The sequence below is a fragment of the Balaenoptera acutorostrata genome, chromosome 1, assembly GCF_949987535.1.
Source record: "Balaenoptera acutorostrata chromosome 1, mBalAcu1.1, whole genome shotgun sequence".
Taxonomy (NCBI): domain Eukaryota; kingdom Metazoa; phylum Chordata; class Mammalia; order Artiodactyla; family Balaenopteridae; genus Balaenoptera; species Balaenoptera acutorostrata.
The window spans coordinates 81,263,891-81,287,577 of record NC_080064.1 but is presented as its reverse complement, the minus strand read 5'-3'; the positions used below and the strand labels follow the sequence as shown (position 1 = coordinate 81,287,577).

The 23,687-nt window shown below is 40.5% G+C and overlaps 1 protein-coding gene across 9 annotated transcripts in view; it reads left to right on the top strand.

Moving 5' to 3' along the window:
- TGFBR3 (transforming growth factor beta receptor 3) overlaps window positions 1–23,687 on the top strand; it is a 201,444-nt gene that overhangs the window by 161,755 nt on the left and 16,002 nt on the right. For 4 of the 9 annotated variants that reach the window (XM_007176328.2, XM_007176330.2, XM_007176329.3 and 1 more), the window contains 9 exons: window positions 507–696; window positions 2,434–2,771; window positions 3,178–3,330; window positions 6,083–6,223; window positions 6,402–6,560; window positions 11,033–11,332; window positions 11,890–11,925; window positions 14,240–14,360; window positions 22,920–22,961. In XM_007176328.2, coding sequence (XP_007176390.2) covers window positions 507–696; window positions 2,434–2,771; window positions 3,178–3,330; window positions 6,083–6,223; window positions 6,402–6,560; window positions 11,033–11,332; window positions 11,890–11,925; window positions 14,240–14,360; window positions 22,920–22,961 — 1,480 coding nt within the window. The remainder of the gene's footprint in view (window positions 1–506; window positions 697–2,433; window positions 2,772–3,177; window positions 3,331–6,082; window positions 6,224–6,401; window positions 6,561–11,032; window positions 11,333–11,889; window positions 11,926–14,239; window positions 14,361–22,919; window positions 22,962–23,687) is intronic. The other 5 variants (XM_028164997.2, XM_007176331.2, XM_007176334.2 and 2 more) reach the window with 5 other exon arrangements.

The window sequence follows — 23,687 nt, the reverse complement described above, 5'->3', positions numbered from 1 at the left end:
CATTGACTGTTTCACTGTATGGAATTCAGTAGTTTACAAAGGTGGGATAGTCTCCACAGTGAAGTAACTAAGTTGTGCCTTCTTTCATTTAACTCTAGGGTACAGGATTTGGGGGAAATATAACATGCACACCTGTAGACTTTATATATAATTTTAAATAAAAATAAGGAAAAGTTTGGTATCATATTTGGTGTGTGTTAATAATTTAAACATTAACTCTGTAGTGACATACCAGGTATGCTTATGATAATTAGTTTATCAACCAATGACAAAAATGATTATGCCATTTGTATCAACATAAGCAACCCAAATGGTATAACCAGTCAGCATGAGTAGATGTTTCTTAGTCTGCTGTTACAGATTTTCACATCAGTATTCTCAGCCCAAGGAAAGTAGGGATCAAAAGAGTAAATAGTTCTTTCATACACAATAATCTATTTGTTTCAGATATTAAGGCACTGTTTAATTTCATACACTCATGAGTGAAATTTTACTATTATCTTCAGGCTCCTAACAGTATTGGCTTTGGGAAAGAAAGTGAAAGATCCATGATAATGACCAAATCAATAAGAGATGACATTCCTTCAACCCAAGAGAGTCTGGTCAAGTGGGCTTTGGACAATGGCTGTAGTCCAGTAACATCATACACAGTGGCTCCTGTGGCTAATAGATTTCATCTTCGGCTTGAAAACAATGGTAAGTATGATTTATTTTTTTTTGTATAAAAAATATCCCCCAAATGAGTTTTCCAATGAGGAACTCTCATTTCAGCTTATATGGTGCTGTTTTTCTGTTGCAAATTTTAATGATTCATTCACTACTTTTCACTATAAAGCTTAAAGTTATATAGCATTGTGCTAGATTATTTTGGGGAAATTTTCTTTAATATAGATTTTTTTGTAACAGAGTTGATTGCGTGTTGGAAAACTTAGTTATAGATCACTTTCGCTGTGCTTATATTAAGGATAAATTATCCTGGGTTCTTTTCTCAGAGGTGCCTAATGATCACTTTTGGCTGAGATACAGAGGAGTTGGGCCTGCAGGAGAGAAGTCTTAGTTCAGGCTGGATCTTATAGGAAAATAGTCATGAGCACTCATGCTTTCTCAAACTCATCCAGAGGGAATGCAGGAGTTATTATCCCACTTTGATGGAGGAGAAAGCAGAGGCTTAACAAGTTCTTAAGGTTCTCCAGAATCTGATCGATAGTAAGACTTGAAACCCAGGTTTTCTGATCCCCAGACCTCTTGCTCACCACACAGTACCACTACTGAGTGCAGTGCCGGTAGAATGAAGGTTAGGAGTACAGGTTCAAGTCCCAGCCCTGCCATTTGTTCACTGTTTGGAAGTTGCTTAACCTCTGAGCCTCAGATTCCTTCTCAGTCATATGAGGGAAACAATTGGCCCACCTCGAAGGGTGATTGTGAAGGGGTATTTTTAATCAAAGTACAAATTAAAAACCTCCAAACCTCTGACTCCTTTTGGACCCATACAACTGTGCCATGCTTTTCAAAAAAATAGTATCGAAGGAGAGCCAACATCCACTGTCATCCTTATTCCCAACTCCCACTGAGATGGACTGACCTCAAGCATACGTCAGTTGGCTTTGGATAGTGGATGTAGAGAATACGGGGAAAAATTTTTTTTCTTTAAATTGTTGAAAATATGACAGAATAATGAGTATGGATTGTATGGAAATATGTCTCTCCCTTTGAAGGAATAACTGCACCTAAGCAGCTTTTTCTTTCTTCCTTTGGGACTAGGTTCTAAAAGGCCAGGTTACCCAGATACGTGTTAGAATTTAGCACTCAAAAAGGAGGTAGCAAAATCATTTCAAAATACCAATACTGTTTCAAGAAATCTTTAGAGAAACTGTTCTAAAGAATCTCTAGATTCAAGGAAAGTATTTCATTGGCATTCGAATGGAATAATATTGTCCCACATAACTTATTCAAATAGTAGATTTGTATAGATTGAAGGGCCTTAGAAATCATCTGATCCAGTGGTTCTTAATCTTGGCTCCACATTGGAATCACATGGGGAGCTTTAAAACATAATGATTTAAAGAGAGTTCAGTTTTTAATTGGCCTGGGATGCAGCCTGAGCATAGGGATTTTCTTTTTTAAGCTCCCAGAGTGATTTTAATGTGCAGCCAAAGTTGAGAACCACTGATCTAATCCAACCTCTTAATTTTAAAAATTGGGAAACTGAGGCACAGAGAGGCAGGCCACTTACCCAAAGCCATTCAACCAGTTAGAAAGAACATCAGCACTAGAATTCAGGCTTCCAGACTCCTCATCTCTTCTATACATTGCTTGTTAAGAGTAATTTTACACATGCCCATTCTTTGCTAATTTCTCCTGTTCTTGCCTCTAATGATGTGACTGTGGCCTGGCATCAAACACTGATGATGTTTTGCCTTCTTCTCTTACCAGCAGAGGAGATGAGAGATGAGGAAGTCCATACCATTCCTCCTGAGCTACGGATCCTGCTGGACCCTGGCACCCTGCCTGCCCTGGACAACCCACCCATCCGGGGAAGGGGAGGCCGAAATGGAGGTTTCCCCTTTCCCTTCCCCGATATCTCCAGGACAGGCTGGAAGGAAGGGGGAGAAGATGGGATCCCTCGGCCAAAGGACCCTGTCATCCCCAGCATACAACTGTTTCCTGGTCCCAGAGAGGCCGAGGAGGTGCAGGGGAGGATGGATGTTGCCCTGTCAGTCAAATGTGACAATGAAAAGATGACTGTGGCTATAGAAAAAGATTCGTTTCAGGTGGGTGCCGTTTCTTAAAGGAGAGAAGGGAAGGCTACCTCCCTCCCCATCTTGCCTCAGTCTGTGTTAGTTATTTCCAGCTCTTTCACTTTTGAACTCCAGAGATTTGATACTGTTTTCTCAGTTGGATGGGCTCACTTCCCCTTGGCTGTGATTCTCACCCGGTTCCTGTTGTTCTCAGTGAGGGGGGTTCCAGATCCTTGTGTGTCAATATTTTGCTATTGAATTTCCAAGGCCAACAAACACAATTCTGAGGCTGTTGAGAGATGGTAGGCTGAAAGGAGGTAAGGGGGGGAGGGGAAGTGCAGGCCTCCAGCAACTTGGAAGACCAGGCAAAATGTGTTAACTGCATGCTGTAGAATGGCCTGTGAGCCCCCCTTTATGTCTTCAGTCGTTGTCGTTTCAGGCCAGCGGCTACTCTGGGATGGAGCTCACCCTGTTGGATCCCACGTGCAAGGCCAAGATGAATGGCACCCACTTCATTTTGGAGTCTCCCCTGAATGGCTGTGGGACTCGGCACCGGCGATCAGCCCCTTATGGTGTGGTTTACTACAACTCCGTGAGTGTTCTCCAGGACAAAGCTTTCCCTTTGCCAGAGCCTTGCTGGGTGTTGTTACCTTAAAATTAGTCTTAAGACTTCTAGGAAAGTGAGGAGGGTCTGAACAAAGCCAAGTGTCAGTTCTCAACAAAATGGGATGTAGTATGACCCTGAACTCTTTTATTTGTTTTGTTGGTGAGTCTGTGGGAGTTGGGAGGCCCTGTTTTCTCGGCTGGAGCATTTGTGGTGATCTTTCCCACCCTTCCTTCCATCTCCTCTTGGCAGAGTTTCACTGGCAAGGTGATTATGACTTTTCCCGGCTAAGCTGCAGGCTCGGATGGCCTGGTCCACATAAGGATAAAATCCAACCCCTTGGGCTATGAGTGAGCGCCTCTGTACAACTGAGCTAACCAGATCCGTGGTCTCTCTGGCCTCATCTGAGTCTTGTCTAGAAGTAGAGAACTTCTCCCTCCCTCATGAACAAAAGAACCAAAAGAGAGAAGTCTGAAAAGGTCCTTCAAGAAAGTGTTAAATCTCTCTCCATCTCTAAGAAAGACCCTAAATTGAAGAAAATCTTCTATTTTTGAAGTTACCCAGAGAGAGATTCCACAGATTCTCCCAATGATAATCCATTGCAATAGCTACCCTTCACTTTCCAGACATGATTCTTGTCAGAATCTTGTCAGAACAGATTCATCTAAATCTGTTCTTGTAGAGATGGACGCTTAACAGTGAATGTTAAAAGAATTTGAACATGAAATTTCAAAAGGACTTTAAAGTGATAATTTTGCAATTTGAGTTGTACTTTTGCTGGTAGAAATAGGGCTCAAAGATCCCTGTGTCCAGCTTTGACATGGTGTGTGTGTCTGCACTCAGCGCCTACCCCCAGCTTTGGCTTGGCACGGGGAGGCCCCGACTGCTCTGTTTATTCCACTGCCAGTCAACAGATGGGCTCAGCCTAGCCAGAGAAGAGACTGGCTCTCTGGTCAGTGTGGCTCATGTGGAGACTGACTCTCCTGTGAGCCAAGGTTATTGTTCCTCAGACAATCTGAGAATGTTTGAGCTGGAAAGAGCCCTAAGCTGATCTCATTCAACGTCCTCATTTCACAGGTGAGGAAATGGAACTCCAGGGAGTTAAGAGACTTGCTTGGATTTGAGAGACTAGTTAACAGTAGAGCCAGGACTGAATCCAGCTTCCTGACCTCTCATCCACTAATCCTCCCCCAACTCTAGGTAGCGGCAGTTACTCTCCCTTTGTTACTGAAATCTTTTATTAACCTTTGACTTTTATGATGAACCCTCTTCTGCCAATTCCAACTCTAGTTTTCTTGCAGTTATCCAGTTTTTCCAGATATAATGAATGTCATATATTACTGGTATACTTGATTTTGGAATTTTAAACTTTTGTCTAAATTAATGCCAATAAGAGGCCATGGTAACCAGTCTGTTAAGTAAAAAAAAAGTGCCACCTGCCTCAGGAGAGAAGCGTATATTCATTCTTTTTCTTTTTTTTTTTTTTTAAATTATGATAGGGTAAGTCATAACCTAACTTGTTTCAGTTGCATCAGTACTTTCTTTTGAGGGCCTGGTAAAGAATAGAGAGGCAGTTTTCCTTCATTCCCTTCCCATTCACCTCTTCAGTGGCTATTTTAACTATTTCTTCCAGTTATAATTGTTTGTAGTAATTTTCAGACTTAATATGTATTTTTGTTTTTGCAACATATTAAAAATCTAAGGACATGGAGTGAAAAATCAAACAAAAAGTATAACTATCCTATATATGCAAAGAAATTAGGAGTTAATTTATGGAGTCCTGGTCCTTGGGCGAATTTTTTCATCTTATCTGGAGCTAACCTAGGAATAATCATTTCAACCAGTGTTAAGATAGGTTGTCATGGCATAAAACATGATGTTCTTTCCTGCATCTATACACCATACAAAAGATATATTGGTGGACTTCCCTGTGGCACAGTGGTTAAGAATCCACCTGCCAATGCAGGGGACATGGGTTCGAGCCCTGGTCAGGGAAGAGACCACATGCCGCAGAGCAACTAAGCCTGTGCGCCACAACTACTGAGCCTGCGCTCTAGAGCCCGCGAGCCACAACTACTGAGCCTACACGCCACAACTACTGAAGCCTGCATGCCTATAGAGCCCTCGCTCACCACAACTAGAGAAAGCCCGCGTGTAGCAACGAAGACCCAATGCAGCCAAAAATAAATAAATAAATTTATTTTTTAGAAAAAAAGATGTACTGGGGAGATGGAGGAGTGCAGGAGTAAAAGTGAGGAGAGAATGGCTCAGTAGTAAACATCAGGTCCTTTGCTTCTAACTCAAACCAAACTTGATCAAATCTTGACAGATACAAATTACAGGAGCTCCTTGGATTAGCCAAATCAGTATTTCTTAGAGTTTTCCATATAAAGGTTCCTAAGGAGAACCCCTTCCCACCCCCCACAGTATAGGGGGGCCTATTGACAACCCCATCCAATCCCATTTCAGTGTCTGGTGTTTTCCCACTGTTTGAAATAATTTATATTTTGTCACAGGGGAAAATACATATTTTACTGTAAATCTTAATTTGAACATGCATTGGGCTTCTTCTTTTTCATCTCTTTGAGGATGAAGTCCTAAAAATACTTGAAGTTTTTTTTTTTTTTTTAAGTCAGATTTTCAGTTTGCCTCTGAATTATTACATGGGTGTTTGTGTGAGGTAGAACCAAAGGCATGTGATTTGGTGTTTTTATAACATTGTGCTTTCCTTGCCTTTTAGATTGTAATACAGGTTCCACCCCCTGGGGATAGTAGTGGCTGGCCAGATGGTTATGAAGATTTGGAGTCGGGTGATAATGGATTTCCGGGAGATACGGATGAAGGAGATACTTCCTTCTTCAGCCGACCTGAAATTGTGGTGGTATGTGTTTATTTGTAGTAGGTAGTTTGTAGAGACCGGTGTCTTTTTGGTCAGCTTTAGTCAGGGACTATTGGAAAATAGAATCAGATGTTAAAGGCTAAAGCTCATAAAGCTACAAGCTTCATTTGGCTGTGATTTATCTCCATCTGTGTGTGTGTGGTTTTTTTTTTTTTTCCAGTTTAATTGTAGCCTGCGGCAGGTGGGGAATCCCAGTAGCTTCCAGGACCCACCCAACAGAAATGTCACCTTCAACATGGAGCTGTACAACACTGACCTCTTTCTGGTGCCCTCCCAAGGGGTCTTCTCTGTGGCAGAGAACGGACATGTTTTTGTTGAGGTGAGACCCAAATGTTAGCCTTGGGCTGTTAGGTTAAAGCAGATTCGTAGTAGCTCCTGGGCATGAGTGAAAGCAGCTGGGGCAGACCTCTTCCTGCCCTTCCTCACCGCTTTGACCAGCTCTGCGTGAGGGTGTGGCTTAGAAAACGCTCCCACATCGATTTCTGACCAAAGCAGGAAATTTCAGGATTCACTACGTTCATTCTAAACGGAGAGAGTATTTTGTAGATGAATGGATAAATGTTTAAATAAAAATCGGCACTGTGAATTCTAATAAAGCCCTGTCCTTACTTTGTCCTTAGCATTTTTGCTAAGGACAGTTGTTCAGTAGCTGCAATATCAGAATTAACCAAGGAATATTTCAAACCACCTCAGAGACTACTATCTTTTAAACTGTGGATACTTTTGAGTGAAATACTGTGTGTTACTGTATCTCATGAAAATTGCTTTTTCTAGATCATCATCAAAATGTATCTATAAATTCATTAAAACTATTTCCTATATATAACAGTAATAACCACACATAACATAAATCTTTGGAATGACTACAAAAATATTAGGTAGTGATGGTAATAATGAAATAACAACAGCTAACATTTATTGCAGATTTATTTTGTGCCAAGCTCAGTTATAAGTATTGTAGTATTTTACTCTTCGAAGCAATTCTGTGAGACAGGACTATTAATATCCCCATTTTGGGGGCTTCCCTGGTGGCGCAGTGGTTGAGAATCTGCCTGCTAATGCAGGGGACACGGGTTCGAGCCCTGGTCTGGGAGGATCCCACGTGCCGCGGAGCAGCTGGGCCCGTGAGCCACAACTACTGAGCCTGCACATCTGGAGCCTGTGCTCCGCAGCAAGAGAGGCTGCGACAGTGAGAGGCCCGTGCACCGCGATGAAGAGTGGCCCCCACTTGCCGCAACTAGAGAAAGCCCTCGCACAGAAATGGGGACCCAACACAGCCAAAAATAAATAAATTAATTTTAAAAAAAAATTGTTAGAAATTATAAAAAAAAAAATCCCCATTTTGTAGATGAGGCAATTGAGGCACAAACTTGTCTAAGGTCACACAGTTAGTACCTACTAGAGTTCAGAGTCAGAGTTCATGCTCAGACCATCTGGCTCCAGAGCCCACACTGTTATCCACTGGATGCTATCGTTTATCCTCAAAGTACTATTTGAAAGGGAGAGAAAATGTAACCTCTTAGCAGTGCAAATATCCAAGTTCACAGATTGGATTCTAGAGAAGATCAATATCCTCATGGCCCCAGAATGTCTGCTGGTCTTACATGGAAGTCGTCCTCTGTTGAGCTGGTTTTGGTGCTGAGCTGCAAGCTGGTGTTCTCCTTCACTGTGGGAGGAGGGAGAAGCTTAAGGGGCCAAAATGGGATACTTCCATATATTAAAAGTGACTTCAGTGCACATATTTCTAGTTAAGAAAGACAAATAACTCACATTTGTACTGATTCTGGGACGGAGCCCACTGGCTCTAGACATTTTCCTGGATCGTCTCCTTCTTTTTGATTCCCTCTTCTGAGAGATCTTGTCTTTCTTTGGGTATACCTTCTTTCTCTGCTGGGGAAAATATACTGCTTTCTACATGCTGTCCCTAATCAGAGCTCTCTCCTAATCCAAGATGCATTGTTTTCTTCTTGCTTTTCCGGCTGCACAATCCACATGTGTGGTTGGTCAGTGGTTCGCTGTTATGCTGTGGATTTTAGGGGTGCTGCTTCATTACAGTTTGTTCTTTTCCAGATGTGTGCCTGGCTTTGCCAGTCTCTGGCGTTGCTGCCTTAAATCTTCCTCATGTATCCTACCCTGGGTGTTTTGGGTTTTCTCCCCCACGCTGCCACCCCCAGTGTTGGCTTGCTTGAAATTCATTTTCTTTTTCATTCTTATTTTCCCATTTATATATCATTTATATTGTTCATAATTAAATTTAATCAAAGACATGATCAAGTGATGGAAAAAAGTGAACCAAATCTTTTTGCTATACCATTTTAAATATCATTATACATGATAATAATACATAATAATACACTGAAGAGAATCTGGGGAGGGGGAAAATGGTATAAACTGCTTTATTTTAAAGTTGTTTTAAACCACCTGAAATACGAGAGAGAATCTGTAAATATTTTGCTAAATAGGATAGCAGCCATGCCTAGTCCTTGTTTCCCAGTTTGGACTGCACTGCTAATAATAAAATTTTTTATTTGGGGAAAGTAAATAAAACTTACCCAGTCATTGGCTTGGTCTAAAGAACTATTTCCATGTTTCTTCTTGTGGTCATCCTTACCACATCCCCTCCCAGAATCTTCTATTTCCTCTAGATCCTAGTCTCTTCCTTTAATCCAAGACATTATCAGCTTTGCCACCTGGTCTTTGGTCATCCTTGGGTGATAGTTGGTCACATAGTTGGCAGCTTTTCTTTTAGTTCATTTGTCTCGGGAAATTAAAAGAATATATATCTATATATAACCCCCGAAATTTAAATCTAGACTAATACTATTAATAATAGCTGGCATTTCTTAACTAGAAGGAAACTGTGGTGTGTGCATGTAATTTTGACTTTACAGATTGTCACAATCACCATATCTAGTCAGTGTTAGTGCCCTCGTTCTGTGGGGGAAAAACCAAGGTTTAGTGCTCACAGCGCGTGAGCAGCAGAGTCCTGCCACTACTCATTTCTGGTCCATTTCAGAGGAAAAGACTTGTTGACAATTTTTTTCCTCTCATCGAAACAACTTTTTGGAATACCTTAGACATTCTGCCATTGCATACTTTCTTTGAGATTAGAGAAGAGGTTTGCATTTCTTCTGTCACACATTTTTGCATTGTGGGTTCTGAGTTCATGTTAAAGGCCACTTTTTAAAATAGAGTATATGTAATTTGCCATTTTCCCAAGATTAAATATCTCACTTTTGGAAATACTGTAAAATAATGAAGTGTGAATATTTTCAGACTACCAAATACTACTTCCTGGAAAGACTTCTTACCAAGCACCCTCCCTGGCCACATCATGGGTGGCTTGAATTGACCCTGTAGCTGTAGTGAAATAGTGAAGAGAAAATAGACGGGCTCAGAAGACCTGGGCTCAAGCCTTGGTTTCACCCAGTGTTTGTTAGATATGATTTTGAACAAGTCAGCTATCCTGTGTGTTCAGTTTTTCCTCCATTTATAAAATGAAGATGAAAATATTTATCTCATAAGACTATTCTCAGGGATTAAGCTTTAAGGCGCAACAAAATGTCATTATCACAGTCATCTTCATTGTTTAGCATCTTGCAGTTAACCACATAGGGATCTTTCAAAATAGTGCTGTGGCCTAAAAGCCCCATGCAATGTCAGGGATTTCCCCTGGGTATTTCAGAATGGAAAGTGTGTTTATATCTTCATGCCTTTGAAAGGATTCTGGGGCTATTGGCCTATGGTTAAGGACCATCTTTATTTCTAAAGTGTTTTAAGTTTATTTTGATCCTGAGTTTAGTCAAGGAATGAGGCAATAGAGGGGAGAGGCAGTTCACACAGTGATCCGTGTGTCACCAAATGGAGGATCCAGTCTGGTTTGAGGATTTTAGCTGAATTCAGGATAGTTGAGATTTGAATTGGTAGTTGAGATGAGAATTGAATTCTGTTTACTCTTGGCCAAATACTACTTCCTGTTTCTAAAGAAAAGAACCTTAACAAGGTTTGGACATAGCCCATACAAATGTTTTGTAAGAGGGAAGTGTAAATGAGTCGGAAACGTTTCCAGATTAGATTTCCCTTAAAACACCCTTGGGCTTAAAGAGTGAAGGGAGAGTACTTGGCAAGGTCTGGTTTGGACCTCTGAGAAGCGGGGACACTTTGCCAGGCCTGTGATCGCCACCAGATTGCACCCTCCCCGACGTGCAGCCCCAGAGGCCAGCTCTGCCTGCTCACCATGAAGCAGGACTTCAGGCGAATCTATAGCTTTACTGCAATGTTTTAGGCTCAGTCTGACTTGCTGCAGTTTAGAAGTTTGGTCTTCCGTGCCTAGTTTAAATAGATTCTACCTCTGTCCTTTATTTTTTGAGTAATTTTTTAAAAGAGCTTGCCTTACAGGTGATACACTATTAATGACATTAGGGGCTTTGCCTACTGGTGTTTTGTTTATTTGGGAAAATCCACTTAGGTGCATGATGTACTTTTGTTTTTATTTCCCAGAGGACTTGTGGGAGGTTGAAGAGACTTATTTATCTTGTATTATAGACTCTTCCAGGCTGGGACTTGAACTAAATAATTCACTGTATCATCTATACCAAGTTTAAAGGAAAACATCTGTTTCTTCAATTAGTGTGTGTTACTTTTGTAATTAGAAGGAAGACTATATAGATATGTTAGGAAAGTAAAGCAATGTCTTTCATCAGAAGGGCCGCTTTGGTATGTTACCCTTGTGCCTAGAGTGAAAGTGACATGCTAACTTGTTTCTGAATTGATCTTTCTGTTCTGTTGTAGGTGTCCGTTACCAAGGCTGACCAAGAACTGGGATTTGCCATCCAAACGTGCTTTATCTCTCCATATTCGAACCCTGATAGGATGTCTGATTATACTATCATTGAGAACATTTGTCCTAAAGATGAATCTGTGAAATTCTACAATCCCAAGAGAGTGCACTTTCCTATCCCGCAAGCCGAGATAGATAAGAAACGATTCAGCTTTGTTTTTAAGCCCATCTTCAACACCTCCCTGCTCTTTCTACAGTGTGAGCTCACATTGTGTACCAAAAAGGAAAAGGACCCCCAGAAGTTACCTAAGGTTAGTGGGCCTTCATCCATTTGTACTGTTATTTTGACATTTTTAGGTGAGGCAGTGACCTACCAGAGAAGTTTAATCACAAGTTACAGCAGGTTGAGGTTTTGGGTTTGGGAACTGCCCAGTTGAAGCCATAAAGTTCATGTTAGCAGGGAACTGTGAGTTTTATGGAGTCTTAGAGAATAAATCCTGACAGTATGATTTTTTTTTTTTTCCATGCGTGCTACTCAGTAGTATCTTACGAATGATAAATCAAGACTGTTTTCCATTGAAGGAGAGGTCTGGCTTTATCTTTGCTATTCAGATAGTATCCAGTGCCAAGAGTACAGAGAGCCGAAGGACAAGTTCAGTGTGAGGATTAATTTTTCCAGGTCCCGCTGAGATTTGTATTGCAGTTGTTTTTTGACCTTCTCTGTGTGAGTTATAAGGTTGACTTGTCTCATGAGGACTTCTAAGGGAAACTAACAAATATTTTAATTTTTCTTGGTTTCTCATCGGTTCGTCATGTTCGCCTCATGTCACTCCCCACATTGAACCAGTACATTCTATTGCCACAACAGAAATCAGAACCCTTTGACCTTGCTGGCGTGGCCAAGGTAGGGGGGATCAGCAAGGGTAATTACCTCATCATTTTGGCCCTGTGCACAAAGGGTATCTTCTGCTTAGTTTTGTTTCTGTGATCTGCCATAATTATGTATAATTTCATATGTGCATTTATTTTTTAGACATCTCACACAGTGTAAGCTGACTTCTATTCCTTTTATAATCACATATCAATTAATGTCTAAAAGTCTAATAATCGAGTCATATCATTAATAATGTATTGTATGGATGGAATTTTCTCACCTGATACATAGGTTGTAAGAGATGGGTGTAGAGGGAGAAGGAAAAATTATTATTATTGGATGGATTACCATTGATATGAATCCTTTGCACTATTATATTCCCCTGGGCATCCATTTCTCCATAAGACCATAGGAAATTTTATAATACATTTGAAAATATAGCAAATCTGATTTCATAGTCCTCAGGGAGTACGTGTATATATATATATATATATATATATATATATATATATATATATATATAAGGTGATTTAGGCTGTGTTCTTTAGGTTGCCTTTGGAAACATTGGTGCCTTAGCTGTGTGGGCCTTCACTTTCCAGTGGCCATCAAGGTTGGGGTGTAGTGGACCATGGTAGAAAACCATGCGGAGCTTCGTGCATGGCTGGGACCCAGAGGATAACTTTTAGGAGTTAGGGATCTAGGAGGGGAGGCCTGACAGTTACCAGGGGTCTTTACTGATGGCTGTGGCTGTTACCTTTCAGTGAGCCTGGCCTGTGGCAGCCCAACTTCATAGTGTGTTAATCTGTGAAAATTAGTCCTAATATTTCCTTCCAGAACATTCAAAGGAGAGTTCTAAGTCACAGGGGATGACATGGGATGTGACCCTAAGCCTAAAGTCGCTATTTATATCCAAGGCAAGATAGAGTGGAAAGAGCACGGAAGACCGAGAAGGAAGGCCTGCTGCTTACCAATAGGACATTAGCAAGTCCCTGACCTCTCAGAACCTGAGTGTCCTCATCTGTACCATTGAAGTAATAGTACCGGCTTCCCTCCTGGGTAGAGGAGCAAATGAGACGGTAGAGATGATGACAGAGGACCATTTATAGAGCTGTTACCACTGTCCCTCTGTTTGCTGCCTGTGGTTAATATTTCCACATTCCTGTCAGTGCTTTCTATGACAATAGACAGAGCCAAAGAATCTTCTAGGAAGAGTTCTCAAAGATCGTTGAGTCCAACCCTGCCCATTGCTGATGAAATTGAGGCCAGAGAGTTCAGTGTCTTGCCCAGGGTCTTGCAGTGAGTTCGTTGTAGAATCATAGACTCTTGCTTAACCAAAGAACTAGTAGGAAAGTAAGAAGGCTTTTCCTAAAATGCAAATCTTTTCAGTAATGATTCCTCTCCACAGAAAATCCATTGTTTCCCTTTACAAGAGGGCTTTTCTTGTTTGTTTGTTTGGGGGGGTGGGGAGAGGGGGGGAGTTGTCTTCTTATAACATGGATCTGACTTTCATGTTGCCTAGAGCAGCAATGGCAATAAAGCTACAAGTCTTTGCTCTTTTGTGATTGGAAGAACTGGAAGCTAATTAACTTTTCTGGGTACCTTGCTGTATATAGACTTCTAAAATAATTGATATGTTTCCTCTTCCAACAAAAGGGAATGGATGTCATTGACATTAGCGTTTTACCCACTGATGGGCATAGATAAGGAACCAAAGTTATTTTAAAGAAAAAGGTAATGGAAACAGATACACTAGGCTTGGGCATGCTGGTTCTAAGTTTGGAGCCTTAAAATAGCTAGAAACAGCTGATCTCATGGCCTCCACACCTGGGCACAACTCCCCAGGACTTCATTTTGGAACATTAAAAGCAGATGACCCTGGAAAGCTTCATTTTGCATGAGCCTATACCAGAGTTAAAAAATCAAACGTACTCGACAACATGATTATCTTTTTGGACAACAAATGTAAAATCTGTCACCCTCATAATGCAATACATGAAGTTTCCCACAATCACAAATCACAAACATGAACCATTTATGTGAAGCCAGCTTGGTGAAGGGCCAACATTCATCATGTAGTTTTTTTATTTTTCAGACTAAATAACACTAAAACCTCCAGTTGTTTTGTGGGAAGCCGTCCAGCCATGTTTGCATCTTCAAGTGCAGCTGAGAATACACTGGGCCTGCTCTCACATCTCCCAGATTATTTGTGGTTCTTTGAAACCACCCCAATGTCCTGTTTTTCTGGGGTAAACAGCTGTGAGCTGTCTGATAAGGGGCCACAGGTCAACTTGTGCAGGCCCTTTTGAGTGAACTCCCGACTCTGCTTTGCTCTGCCTCTCTGCAGTGTGTGCTTCCTGATGAAGCCTGCACCTCGCTGGATGCCTCGATGATCTGGGCCATGATGCAGAATAGGAAGACGTTCACCAAGCCCCTCGCTGTGATCCACCATGAAGTACAATTTAAAGGTGCGTTTCAAGGAGGCTCAGTCAGAGAAGAGGGGCCTGAAGGCTGCTCATAAAGAAGCTGCAATACTGTAAATCAAAGTCCACTTGTATTCAAAAGATAAATTAATAGCCAATTAGTAACTTTAGAATAGAATTCTTTGCCCAAGGAGTATTTTATTTAGTTGGTTCTCCTGCTGGCATGCGGTTAGTGATACATTTGCAAATGATTTCCTTATTTATTTATTTATTTCCCCCTTTTTGGCCGTGCTGCACGGCACGTGGGATCTTAGTTACCCAACCAGGGATCGAACCCGTGTCCCCTGCAGTGGAAGTGTGGAGTCTTAACCACTGTACTGCCAGGGAAGTCCCAATGATTTCCTCTTTAAATATTAGATCAAAGTCTAGGTTGCCTCCATCACATCACGATGTCACTCTCCCTTGCGTGCAAATATGCTTACTTGAGGAAGCATAGGAGAGGGTTAGAATTCCTGCTGGAATTGCATGTAGTCCATAGCCCATTTTTCCATGACCTACTGGTAAAGGTTGTGCTGGCAGCAAGCTATTAGAGTACTTTTTCAGGACCGCAGATACCTTTGGGGAGGGCACTGTCTATGTGAACACCATCCATCTTAGGTGTCACAGCCGGAAGAAGGCTGAGAACTGTTCAAGTGCATATTTATAATTTAGTTTTTAGAATCTTATGCACAGCTCTTGGCTTTCCCTGCTAGCTGGCTGTGGCACTTTGGAGCTCTCCCCTTAGGTCCTTGGGTTTCATTTTCTTTAACTGGAAAAAGAGGGGTTTCGACCAGATGACCCCCAGAGGCCCTTTCAGCTGTAACACTCAGCTGTACTGTTTGAAGAAGCAAAACCATTTTTCATTCATTTCCCAGCCCTCCTAAAGTTGGTGTGAAATGTACATATGAGATGTTTATTGGTTCCTCATCAATGTTTTTGTTGTTGTTGTCTGTTTTACGTTATTAGTTGGTTTTCAACAGTTTGAAACAGCTGTAACAGCCCCAGTCTTTCTAAGTGGATTGCCCAAATAGTTCCTTGTTTATTGGGTCCAAGGGAAAGAAATAAGAATAAATTAACTGTGTTGCAAAGTATATGTGACAATTGGGCGACAGCTGGCTCTGTTTTGTGATGTGAAAGTGGTTTAACAACAGCAACAGCTACCTCCTACTCCATCTGTTACTCTTACCTATTTTGAGAGAGGTCATTCTGCTGGTAATTGAAGGCAGCAGCTTGCTTTTTCCTGTGCCAGACAATAATTAGGCATCAATATTGCAGCCGTATAACTTCCAGTAATTCATTCATCCATTCTTTTAAGTCTGGTGGTATTTTTCTAAGTAATTCCTCTTTTATTTAAACTTTGTAATTATCCTGAAAGGTCAATGTTTTCTTTACATAAAAGTTCAAGAGTGAAGTTTTACCAAATATCAAAGCAATTTCATGAGATTTGCTAATTGAGAGTAGATTTTAGTGGAGAAGCACAGCGGTGAAGAAAGTTTATTGCTTTGGTTTGTTAAACAAATTGAGAAGGTTAGACTGTAGGCTGGCTTCCCAGAGGCTGTATGCAAATGCTCTTTCTAACTTTACACTGAATGGGGTAGGTTTTCTGGCAGTGTTTTAGCTTTATGAGTGACTCCTCTCACCTTTTATGTTTATTTTCCTTTGACTCTAGAAGCATTTCTCCTCAATGCAGGCAGGCCCTTCAGGTCTGTGCTTTCCTGCTACCTCTCAGTGAATTGGAATAATCATTTATAAGGGGAGTGTGGCCATTTGCCTGATAACATTGGTCTCTTTGAAAAATAACAGGATCATGAATGTTCTTCCTGCCAGACAGCCTAATGTGTTACTGTAGTAAGATAACATACTATAGTATCTCTGGAAGTGGGCAGATCTCTTGTTGGGATTAACTTTGGGGGTAAAAATTTCCCAACCAATGGGACGGTTTACTGTCTTTTTACTATATGGGTGCTCTTTGGAGACTGGACCAAAGTTCTAGCTCTCCCTGGCCATTTGGTCCATCTTATTTCTCAACACTTGGGTTTTCTGGGGCAGCGGATAGAGGTTTTCAACTTCACAGCCAGCCACAGGGCTGCTCTGTGGCTACCACTGCCAGTAGCACGGACACATTTCAGGTGGTGCTTCTTCCTTCTGTGGACAGGGAGAATAGGCCATCAAGACTAAATAAATAATTCTGGGTCCCTCCTCTGGGCCACTGTTTTTAATGGAACTTTCCTGAACCTTGCAGCACATCTTTGCTGCCTTTGATCTCTCAGTCCCTTGGGAACCAACATTGGATTAGAATTCTTTTGCTTCTTAAATTTTCAATAATAGATGATGATGGTAGTGGCAATGATGGAGATGGAGATGATGCTAATGATGATCTAACATTTATTGAGCATTTACTTAGTACAAGGCTCTGTGCTAAATGCTTTATGTGGATAATAGTATATGATCCACATAGCCCCTCAGTGAGGCAAGTATAGTATAGAGCAAGGATGGCCAAGGCATATAAATAAATGGTGGGTCTGGGATTCAAATCAAGGAACTTTGATTCCAGAGCCTGTGCTTTTAAACCCTATGCCTTGTCCTAGGGGGAGGTTGATTCTAGTTTTTAATAAAAACTGCAAGCAACATAGGCATCTATCTCTTCATACCCCTCTTCCTGGCCCCTTCCCCTGTTCATGCTGCATCACACTGGTATGCAAGTTAGCACCCAAGTACTCTAATAATTATGAAATGAAAAGAAGTTGAAGAATTTACACTATTGATACTATGTGTAAAATGGATAACTAATGAGAACCTACTGTATAGCACAGAGAACTCTACTCAGTGCTCTGTGGTGACCTAAATGAGAAGGAAATCCAAAAAAGAGGGGATATATGGATACGTATAGCTGATTCACTTTGCTGTACAGTATAAACTAGCACAATATTGTAAAGCAACTATACTTCAGTAAAAATTAAAAAAAAAAAGAAGTGGGTTTAAAGGAAGAGGAGAAATGCAATACCTTGAGAAAATTTCTGTTTTCCAGCAATATATTTTATCACTTATTTTAAGTTTTCATTTTAATTTTTATTCATTTTTAATTATAAAATTAATACCTATTCATTCTAACAGTTGATGCAATATTAAATGTATAATAAAATAGGTAATAAATAGTCCTTAACCCACACCTGGTTAATGAAAGTTAACAGTTTTTGTATCCTGTGTATATCTTTCCATCCCTTTCTCTATGTTCATATAACCGTATACAAATAAATAGAATCTTTTCATTAAAAAAAAAAAAAGAATTTAAGGAAAAAAGTCTGTTCCCCCAAAGGGTTCAGATGTTGGGAAACATGTAAACTGTTTAAGAGAGTATTAAAATTTAGGACAAGTTCTGCGACTTTGAATTGTAACTCACAAAAAAGCCCAGGAAACGTGAATGGTTTATGCAGATTATGGTTTATGGCAAAACAATTAAAATAGTTGAGGTGGTGCCATCCTACCGTATTTTCTGAAATATTTTGAAGTATAGGCAGGTTAGTGCTGTTTGCTTTGGATGCTGTGACCACTTTTTACAGCATTTGAGAACACTTGGGCTGACATAATAAAGATGATTACACCACATCAGCGATGATTTTTTTTTTTTTTATGGTGAAAGGGAAAAGTAATCATTTCTCTGAAATTTAGGGCACATATACAAAAAAAAAATTGGGGGCACAAAAGAACATCGCCAAATTTGCCATGATTTATATACCATATATAATTCTTAGCAAGTTAAGTGTTTAAAATACTGAATTTTCTCCATATTTCTACCACATACTTTTTTTTTTTAAAAAAACATCTTTGTTGGAGTATAATTGCTTTACAGTGGTGTGTTAGTTTCTGCTTTATAACAAAGTGAATCAGTTATACATATACATATGTCCCCATACCTCTTCCCTCTTGCGTCTCCCTCCCTCCCACCCTCCCTATCCCACCCCTCTAGATGGTCACAAAGCACCCAGCTGATCTCCCTGTGCTATGCGGCTGCTTCCCACTAGCTATCTATTTTACACATAACTTTTTAAAGATTAAAATGTGCTCAAGACAGTACCTGGCATATCATGGGCACTCAGTAAATGTTAATTTCCTTTCCTTCCTCTTAATATCTCAGCCAAACTAGGGTTTTTGTGGGGGATTAGAGGGGAGTGGAAGGGAAAGTTGTGAACGTCAGTTGGAAATTAATCCAAGAGAGGCGTTACTTTTTGGAACACATTTGATTTTTCCAGAACAAAAATAGTCTAAAGCACCAGCCAGGTTTTGTCCTCAGGCTGAGGTAGAGATGAGGGGAAGCTGAGTAGAAAGATGGTATGAATGTTTAATTAACAGACCAAGACATTCAGTCTCTATCCAGTAAGGAAGAGATATCATAGGGTTTTATTGCATTCAATGTGCTTCACATTTTGAAAACTTTTTACTTTAGAAAAGTTCAAATATAAACAGAAACAGAGGTAATAGTAGAATAAACTCCCATAAACCCTTCAATTGGTTTCAACAATTACCAATTCATAGCCAATTTTGTTTTATCACTTCCTGTCCCTGGATTGTTTTGAAGGAAACCCAGACATTTCATTTTATTCACAAATATTCCAGTATGCACCTTTAAAAGTTGAGACCCATCAAAGATCTCAAGTAGAGAACCGATGGTCAGATCGTTTAGGAAGACTACTCTGAAAGCAGCATGGAAGTTGAGTTGCTAGGGTATGTGTGCAATAATAAGATATATATGATATTTATGGTTATTTATAACAGAAATGTTTATTGAGGACCTACTACATGCTTGGCATATAGTAAACAAATTTTCCTATCTTTCCTATCTTTGAACTCTTTGCTGTGGGCGTTATCCCGTGAATTGTAGGATGTTGAGGAGCATCCCTGGCCTCTACCTACTAGATGTCCTTAGCAAACCCTTCTACCAGCAGTTGTGACAACCCAAAATGTGTCTAGACATTTCCAAATGTCCCCTGAGGAGCCAAGTGGGCAAAAATCACCCCCAGTTGAGAACCACTGATCTAGTAGAAGGATGCAGATAAGTGAATAGGCAATTGCAGTGATATTGAAAGAACCCAGAGAAGAGATTAATTAATTTATTGAGTGCAATAAAGTTAGTAAAAAGTATATCTTCAATGGCCTGCACAAGCTTCTTTGTCTCCCCATCCTTCCTTCTGTACCAAATACTAATAGATGTGGGTGCCTGTTAGACACCTCATTTCCCTGTGGGCCTGCCTGGTCCTGCCATGTTTAGGAGAACTGAATTGAGAAGCTGTGGTCAGTTACTCATGCATAACCCCAGAAATATCCCTTTTATGAAAACCATGCCTAACAGTCTGAGGAGGGAAATTTTGGTTCTGGGGCAGACCAAAGTTTGCTCAGAGTATATGAAAAGATTTAATTCAAAATGTTGATTATAGTTTGTTCTGTCTGTAAAGAAATCTTTACTGTTAAAATTCTCTTTAGAGTAATAGCTAGGATTCCTTTCTTGCAGTCGTACCCTTAAACCAAAAGTAAATATTGTTCTGTCCACTCTTTTCCTTTCAGCATGCCAACTCGATCATAGGGTTCCAGTGGAGATCAAACTATTTTAGTTATACTCAGGGGTTATTGGGAATTTTGGAATAAAAATGTTAGAGGATAAAATCCTTTAACCTTGTATCTGCAGCTTGTGCTTATTATTGTTTATGCACAGAAAGCATGGAGGAACTTCGCCTCTGGGGAAATGAGCAACAACTGTTTCTGCTTAGCTCTATGAGGAGGCCCCTTTTTGGGGTGGGGTAAGAGGATTAGGTCATAACGTAAATCCATTAAGAATTTTAAAACAATGTCATCTATCACACAGGCCTTACTATAAAACCTACATTCTCACATATGAGGTCTCCTTCGGGGAGAATCATTATTTGAAACCTCTTGGGGATTTTGAGTGACACAGTTTAACTATGGGTGGTTGATTGAATGGAACTCTTCCCAGAACTGTGTATATTTCTCGCATGATGAACGCTATAGAGACCTTTAAGTGCCTTTGGACTTAGTTCAGCGTATCAAACCACTACTTCTTGAAGAATTTTGTGGTTAGATACCCCTACTTCATAGGACTCTTGAGAGTTTAAAATGAGAAAATGTAAGTGAAGGTTTTTTGTCAATTGTAGAACACTCTACAAACGTACAAATGTAAGGCATCACTGTTGTTACTTTATTGCTGCCAATAAGGCTGGTGGAGCCAAACTCCCAAGAGACAGTCTCTTATGTGCATTGTGTAGTTGGTGTGTGTTCTGCACACTGAAATAGATTTTCTTAAAAACACACAATTATTTTAATTTTCTTAGTGATTTTATTTAAGTATAACTTTCGCATATATCCTGATCCCAGGGCCACTATGCTGCACAACTCCAGGGGGCACCGTTCAGTTGTAGTGGCTTTGATTCATCCCATAGCATTCCTTCTCTTACAGCTGGACCGTGATACCCCATGCTGCAAGAATGTGATCAACCAGCTGAGATGGTTAATCCCGAGAATTTACAATCCTATCTAGCTTTTTTTATTTTTATAAACATCAACTCAAATGCTGCTTGTTTTGGTCAATTTTTCACAAGTTTTTTTTTTTTTTGCTTCCCTATGGATTCCACCACAAGGTGTGTGTTCCTTTATTGAATGAAAATGGAGATGAAGAGAGGCACTAAACACATCACTTTTAAACTCTCAAGAACAGGGGCAGAGTCTGTGTGAGGACTTATCACATTTTTTCTATAAAGGGCCAAATGGTGAATATTTTCAGGTTGTGGCTTATGGAGTCCCTGCCTCGACTATTTAACTGCTGTTGCAGTGTGAAAGCAGCGGTGGACAATATATAAATGAATGAGCCTCGTTATGTTCAAATAAAACTTTATTTATGGAACAGATTTCACTTTCATATAATTTTCACGTCATAAAATATTATTTTCATTTTTTTCAATGACTTAAAAATATAAAATTCATCTTTAGTTCACTTAAACAAAAATAGAGTGGTTGGCTGTTATATGCTACCCCCTGGTCTATGATATTCTCACTGTTGAGAATAGCATGTCGCTATGCACAAGTACCTTCTTAATCAGTGCTTCCCCAGCTAAGGACAGAGCAACACTCACCAGTCATTTAGCTTACAGGGCAGAATCTGGAATCCTTGGTCAGCCCCTACCCTGATGCTTTCCGGCTCTGACCTTGGGCTGGTCACATGATAACAGTCTCAGGCTGCTCATTGGTAAAGTAGTGATAAGAATTCTTTTTCTGCCTCCCTTACGGGGCTGGTTGAAACCTCAAATGAGATTAGGCTGTCTAGCACTTTCTGAACGCAAAGGCATTGTATAGAAATGTCAAAGCATAAAAGCATTTTCTTATAGTCTTATTCCAAATTTCCTCTATTGCCTTTATTTTCAAAAAGTGCATCAACATTCTAACCATCCTCCACCAAGCATTTCTGGTAAGGCCGTTCTATGCCAGGCTGAGCCCTGAGGATATACAGATGAATAAGATCTAGACTCTGCCCTGGGGGTAAAAAAAATTGAGAGAATTCCGACGTGATGTGGCACATTTATAACAGAAGAGGGAGGGAATGAGCAAAGGTGGGAGAGACTTGCCCTGCTGGGGTGGGCATGGACTATGAGAGAGTCAGAGAAGGCCTCCCTGTGAAAATGCCAGCAAAGCAGGTCTGGGAGAGGGGGTGTACTTGAGGGGATGGCTTGCAACTTGTGATGACATGGAGCTGCATGGACAATTGGGGGAACTTAACTACAAGGAGCCCAGCACGGGTGAGGAGCCCATTAGGAAAGGAGGCTGGAGAGAGGTGGGTAGAGGGAGGCAGACCTCTCTGTGCCGTGCGAGAGAGTTTGGATTTTTTTCCCCGTAAACGAAGGGAAGTCATTGAGTGTTTTAATCAGGGCAATAGCATAATCAGCTCTGAGCTCTGGAAAAGTCACTCTGGGGGCACATATGGGGGGAGAAGCATTTGGGGTGGGAGCAGTAGTGGTGACAAGGAGACCAGTTAGAAAAGCTCTGTAATAATGCAGATGCGTGATGAGGAGCTGAACTGTAGGGTGATTGATAGTATTAGGATGGAAGAATGAAGATGCCTTTACAACACTTGTGTACATTAAAAGACTTTTTTGAAAGTCGAATAATATTGAATACACTGGAGAAACACAGGATTTAAAGATACTGGATCCTTTTTTAAATAAACAGAAAGGTATACACACACACACACACACACACACACACACACACACACACACACACACACGAATTATCAGACTCAGATTCCTTGAAGGTGTTTGCCTCCAATTTTTCTTCAAATTGGAGAAACTGTACAATTGATCATTAACAAAGTACAGTGTTTAAAATTTCTGAGTAATCCATGTTATAGTCTTGATATCTAAAGAGGATAATTGACAGAGCTTTTACAAAGGAAGTATTTATTAACAAATAGGAAAGTGTCAGCCTCTGCTGAGATTTCGATGACCTTTTGCTTAGAACTTGGTTTCTCTGTAGAACGCATCGTGATTTATGTTTTTGTTTCAGAAACAGGTCCAAGCATTAAGAAACCGATTCCAGCTTCTCCACGTAAGTCTTTATGCAACTGTTTCGAAATAAAGCCTCCTGGGCTTTTATAAGAATGAGTTGGTTATGGAACATTTGCCAAACTTTGAGTTTTGATAAGAAGACTTATGCTCTCATTCTCCCTCACCCCATTTTTCTCGTACTTTCTTTTTTCCCTTCCTCTGTCATTCCTTCATTCTCCTTTCTTTTTTCCTCTCTACCTTTGCCATTTTAAAATATGAATTTGTTAACCCATTGGTGTGTATCACCTTAATGCGAATGTAGTAACTTTCTTAGTTTTAGAGAAGTTCATCATCTGCATACTTATATCGATTGTGATCTGAAAGCATTAACATACAGCTATGGGAGGGGTTTGCTTTATGTATCATCAGCAGTATCTACCTGCTCAGAGAAGTAGTGATAAAGGAACTAGCTGCTATACCATTAAGACCATCACTAGTCCAAGGGGTGTTGAGAAGGCTTGTAAGACAAAAAGGGAGAGAGACCAACTGCTGCAAAATGATGCGTTGAAAATTATCTGGGCCAATTTCAGTGCTTTATACAGAAGAAAACTCTGACCCAGAAGTATTTAAGTGACTTCCCCATGGTTATAATTGTCACTGAGGCAGGACAAGAGCCTGGGCTTTCTGGGTGTGCACCCAGAGCTCTTCTAGATAATGTTGCCTTGTGAGGAGAGTCTGTACTTTTTTTCCTCTTTAAGACTTTCCAGGTTAGTCTCCATGGCTGACC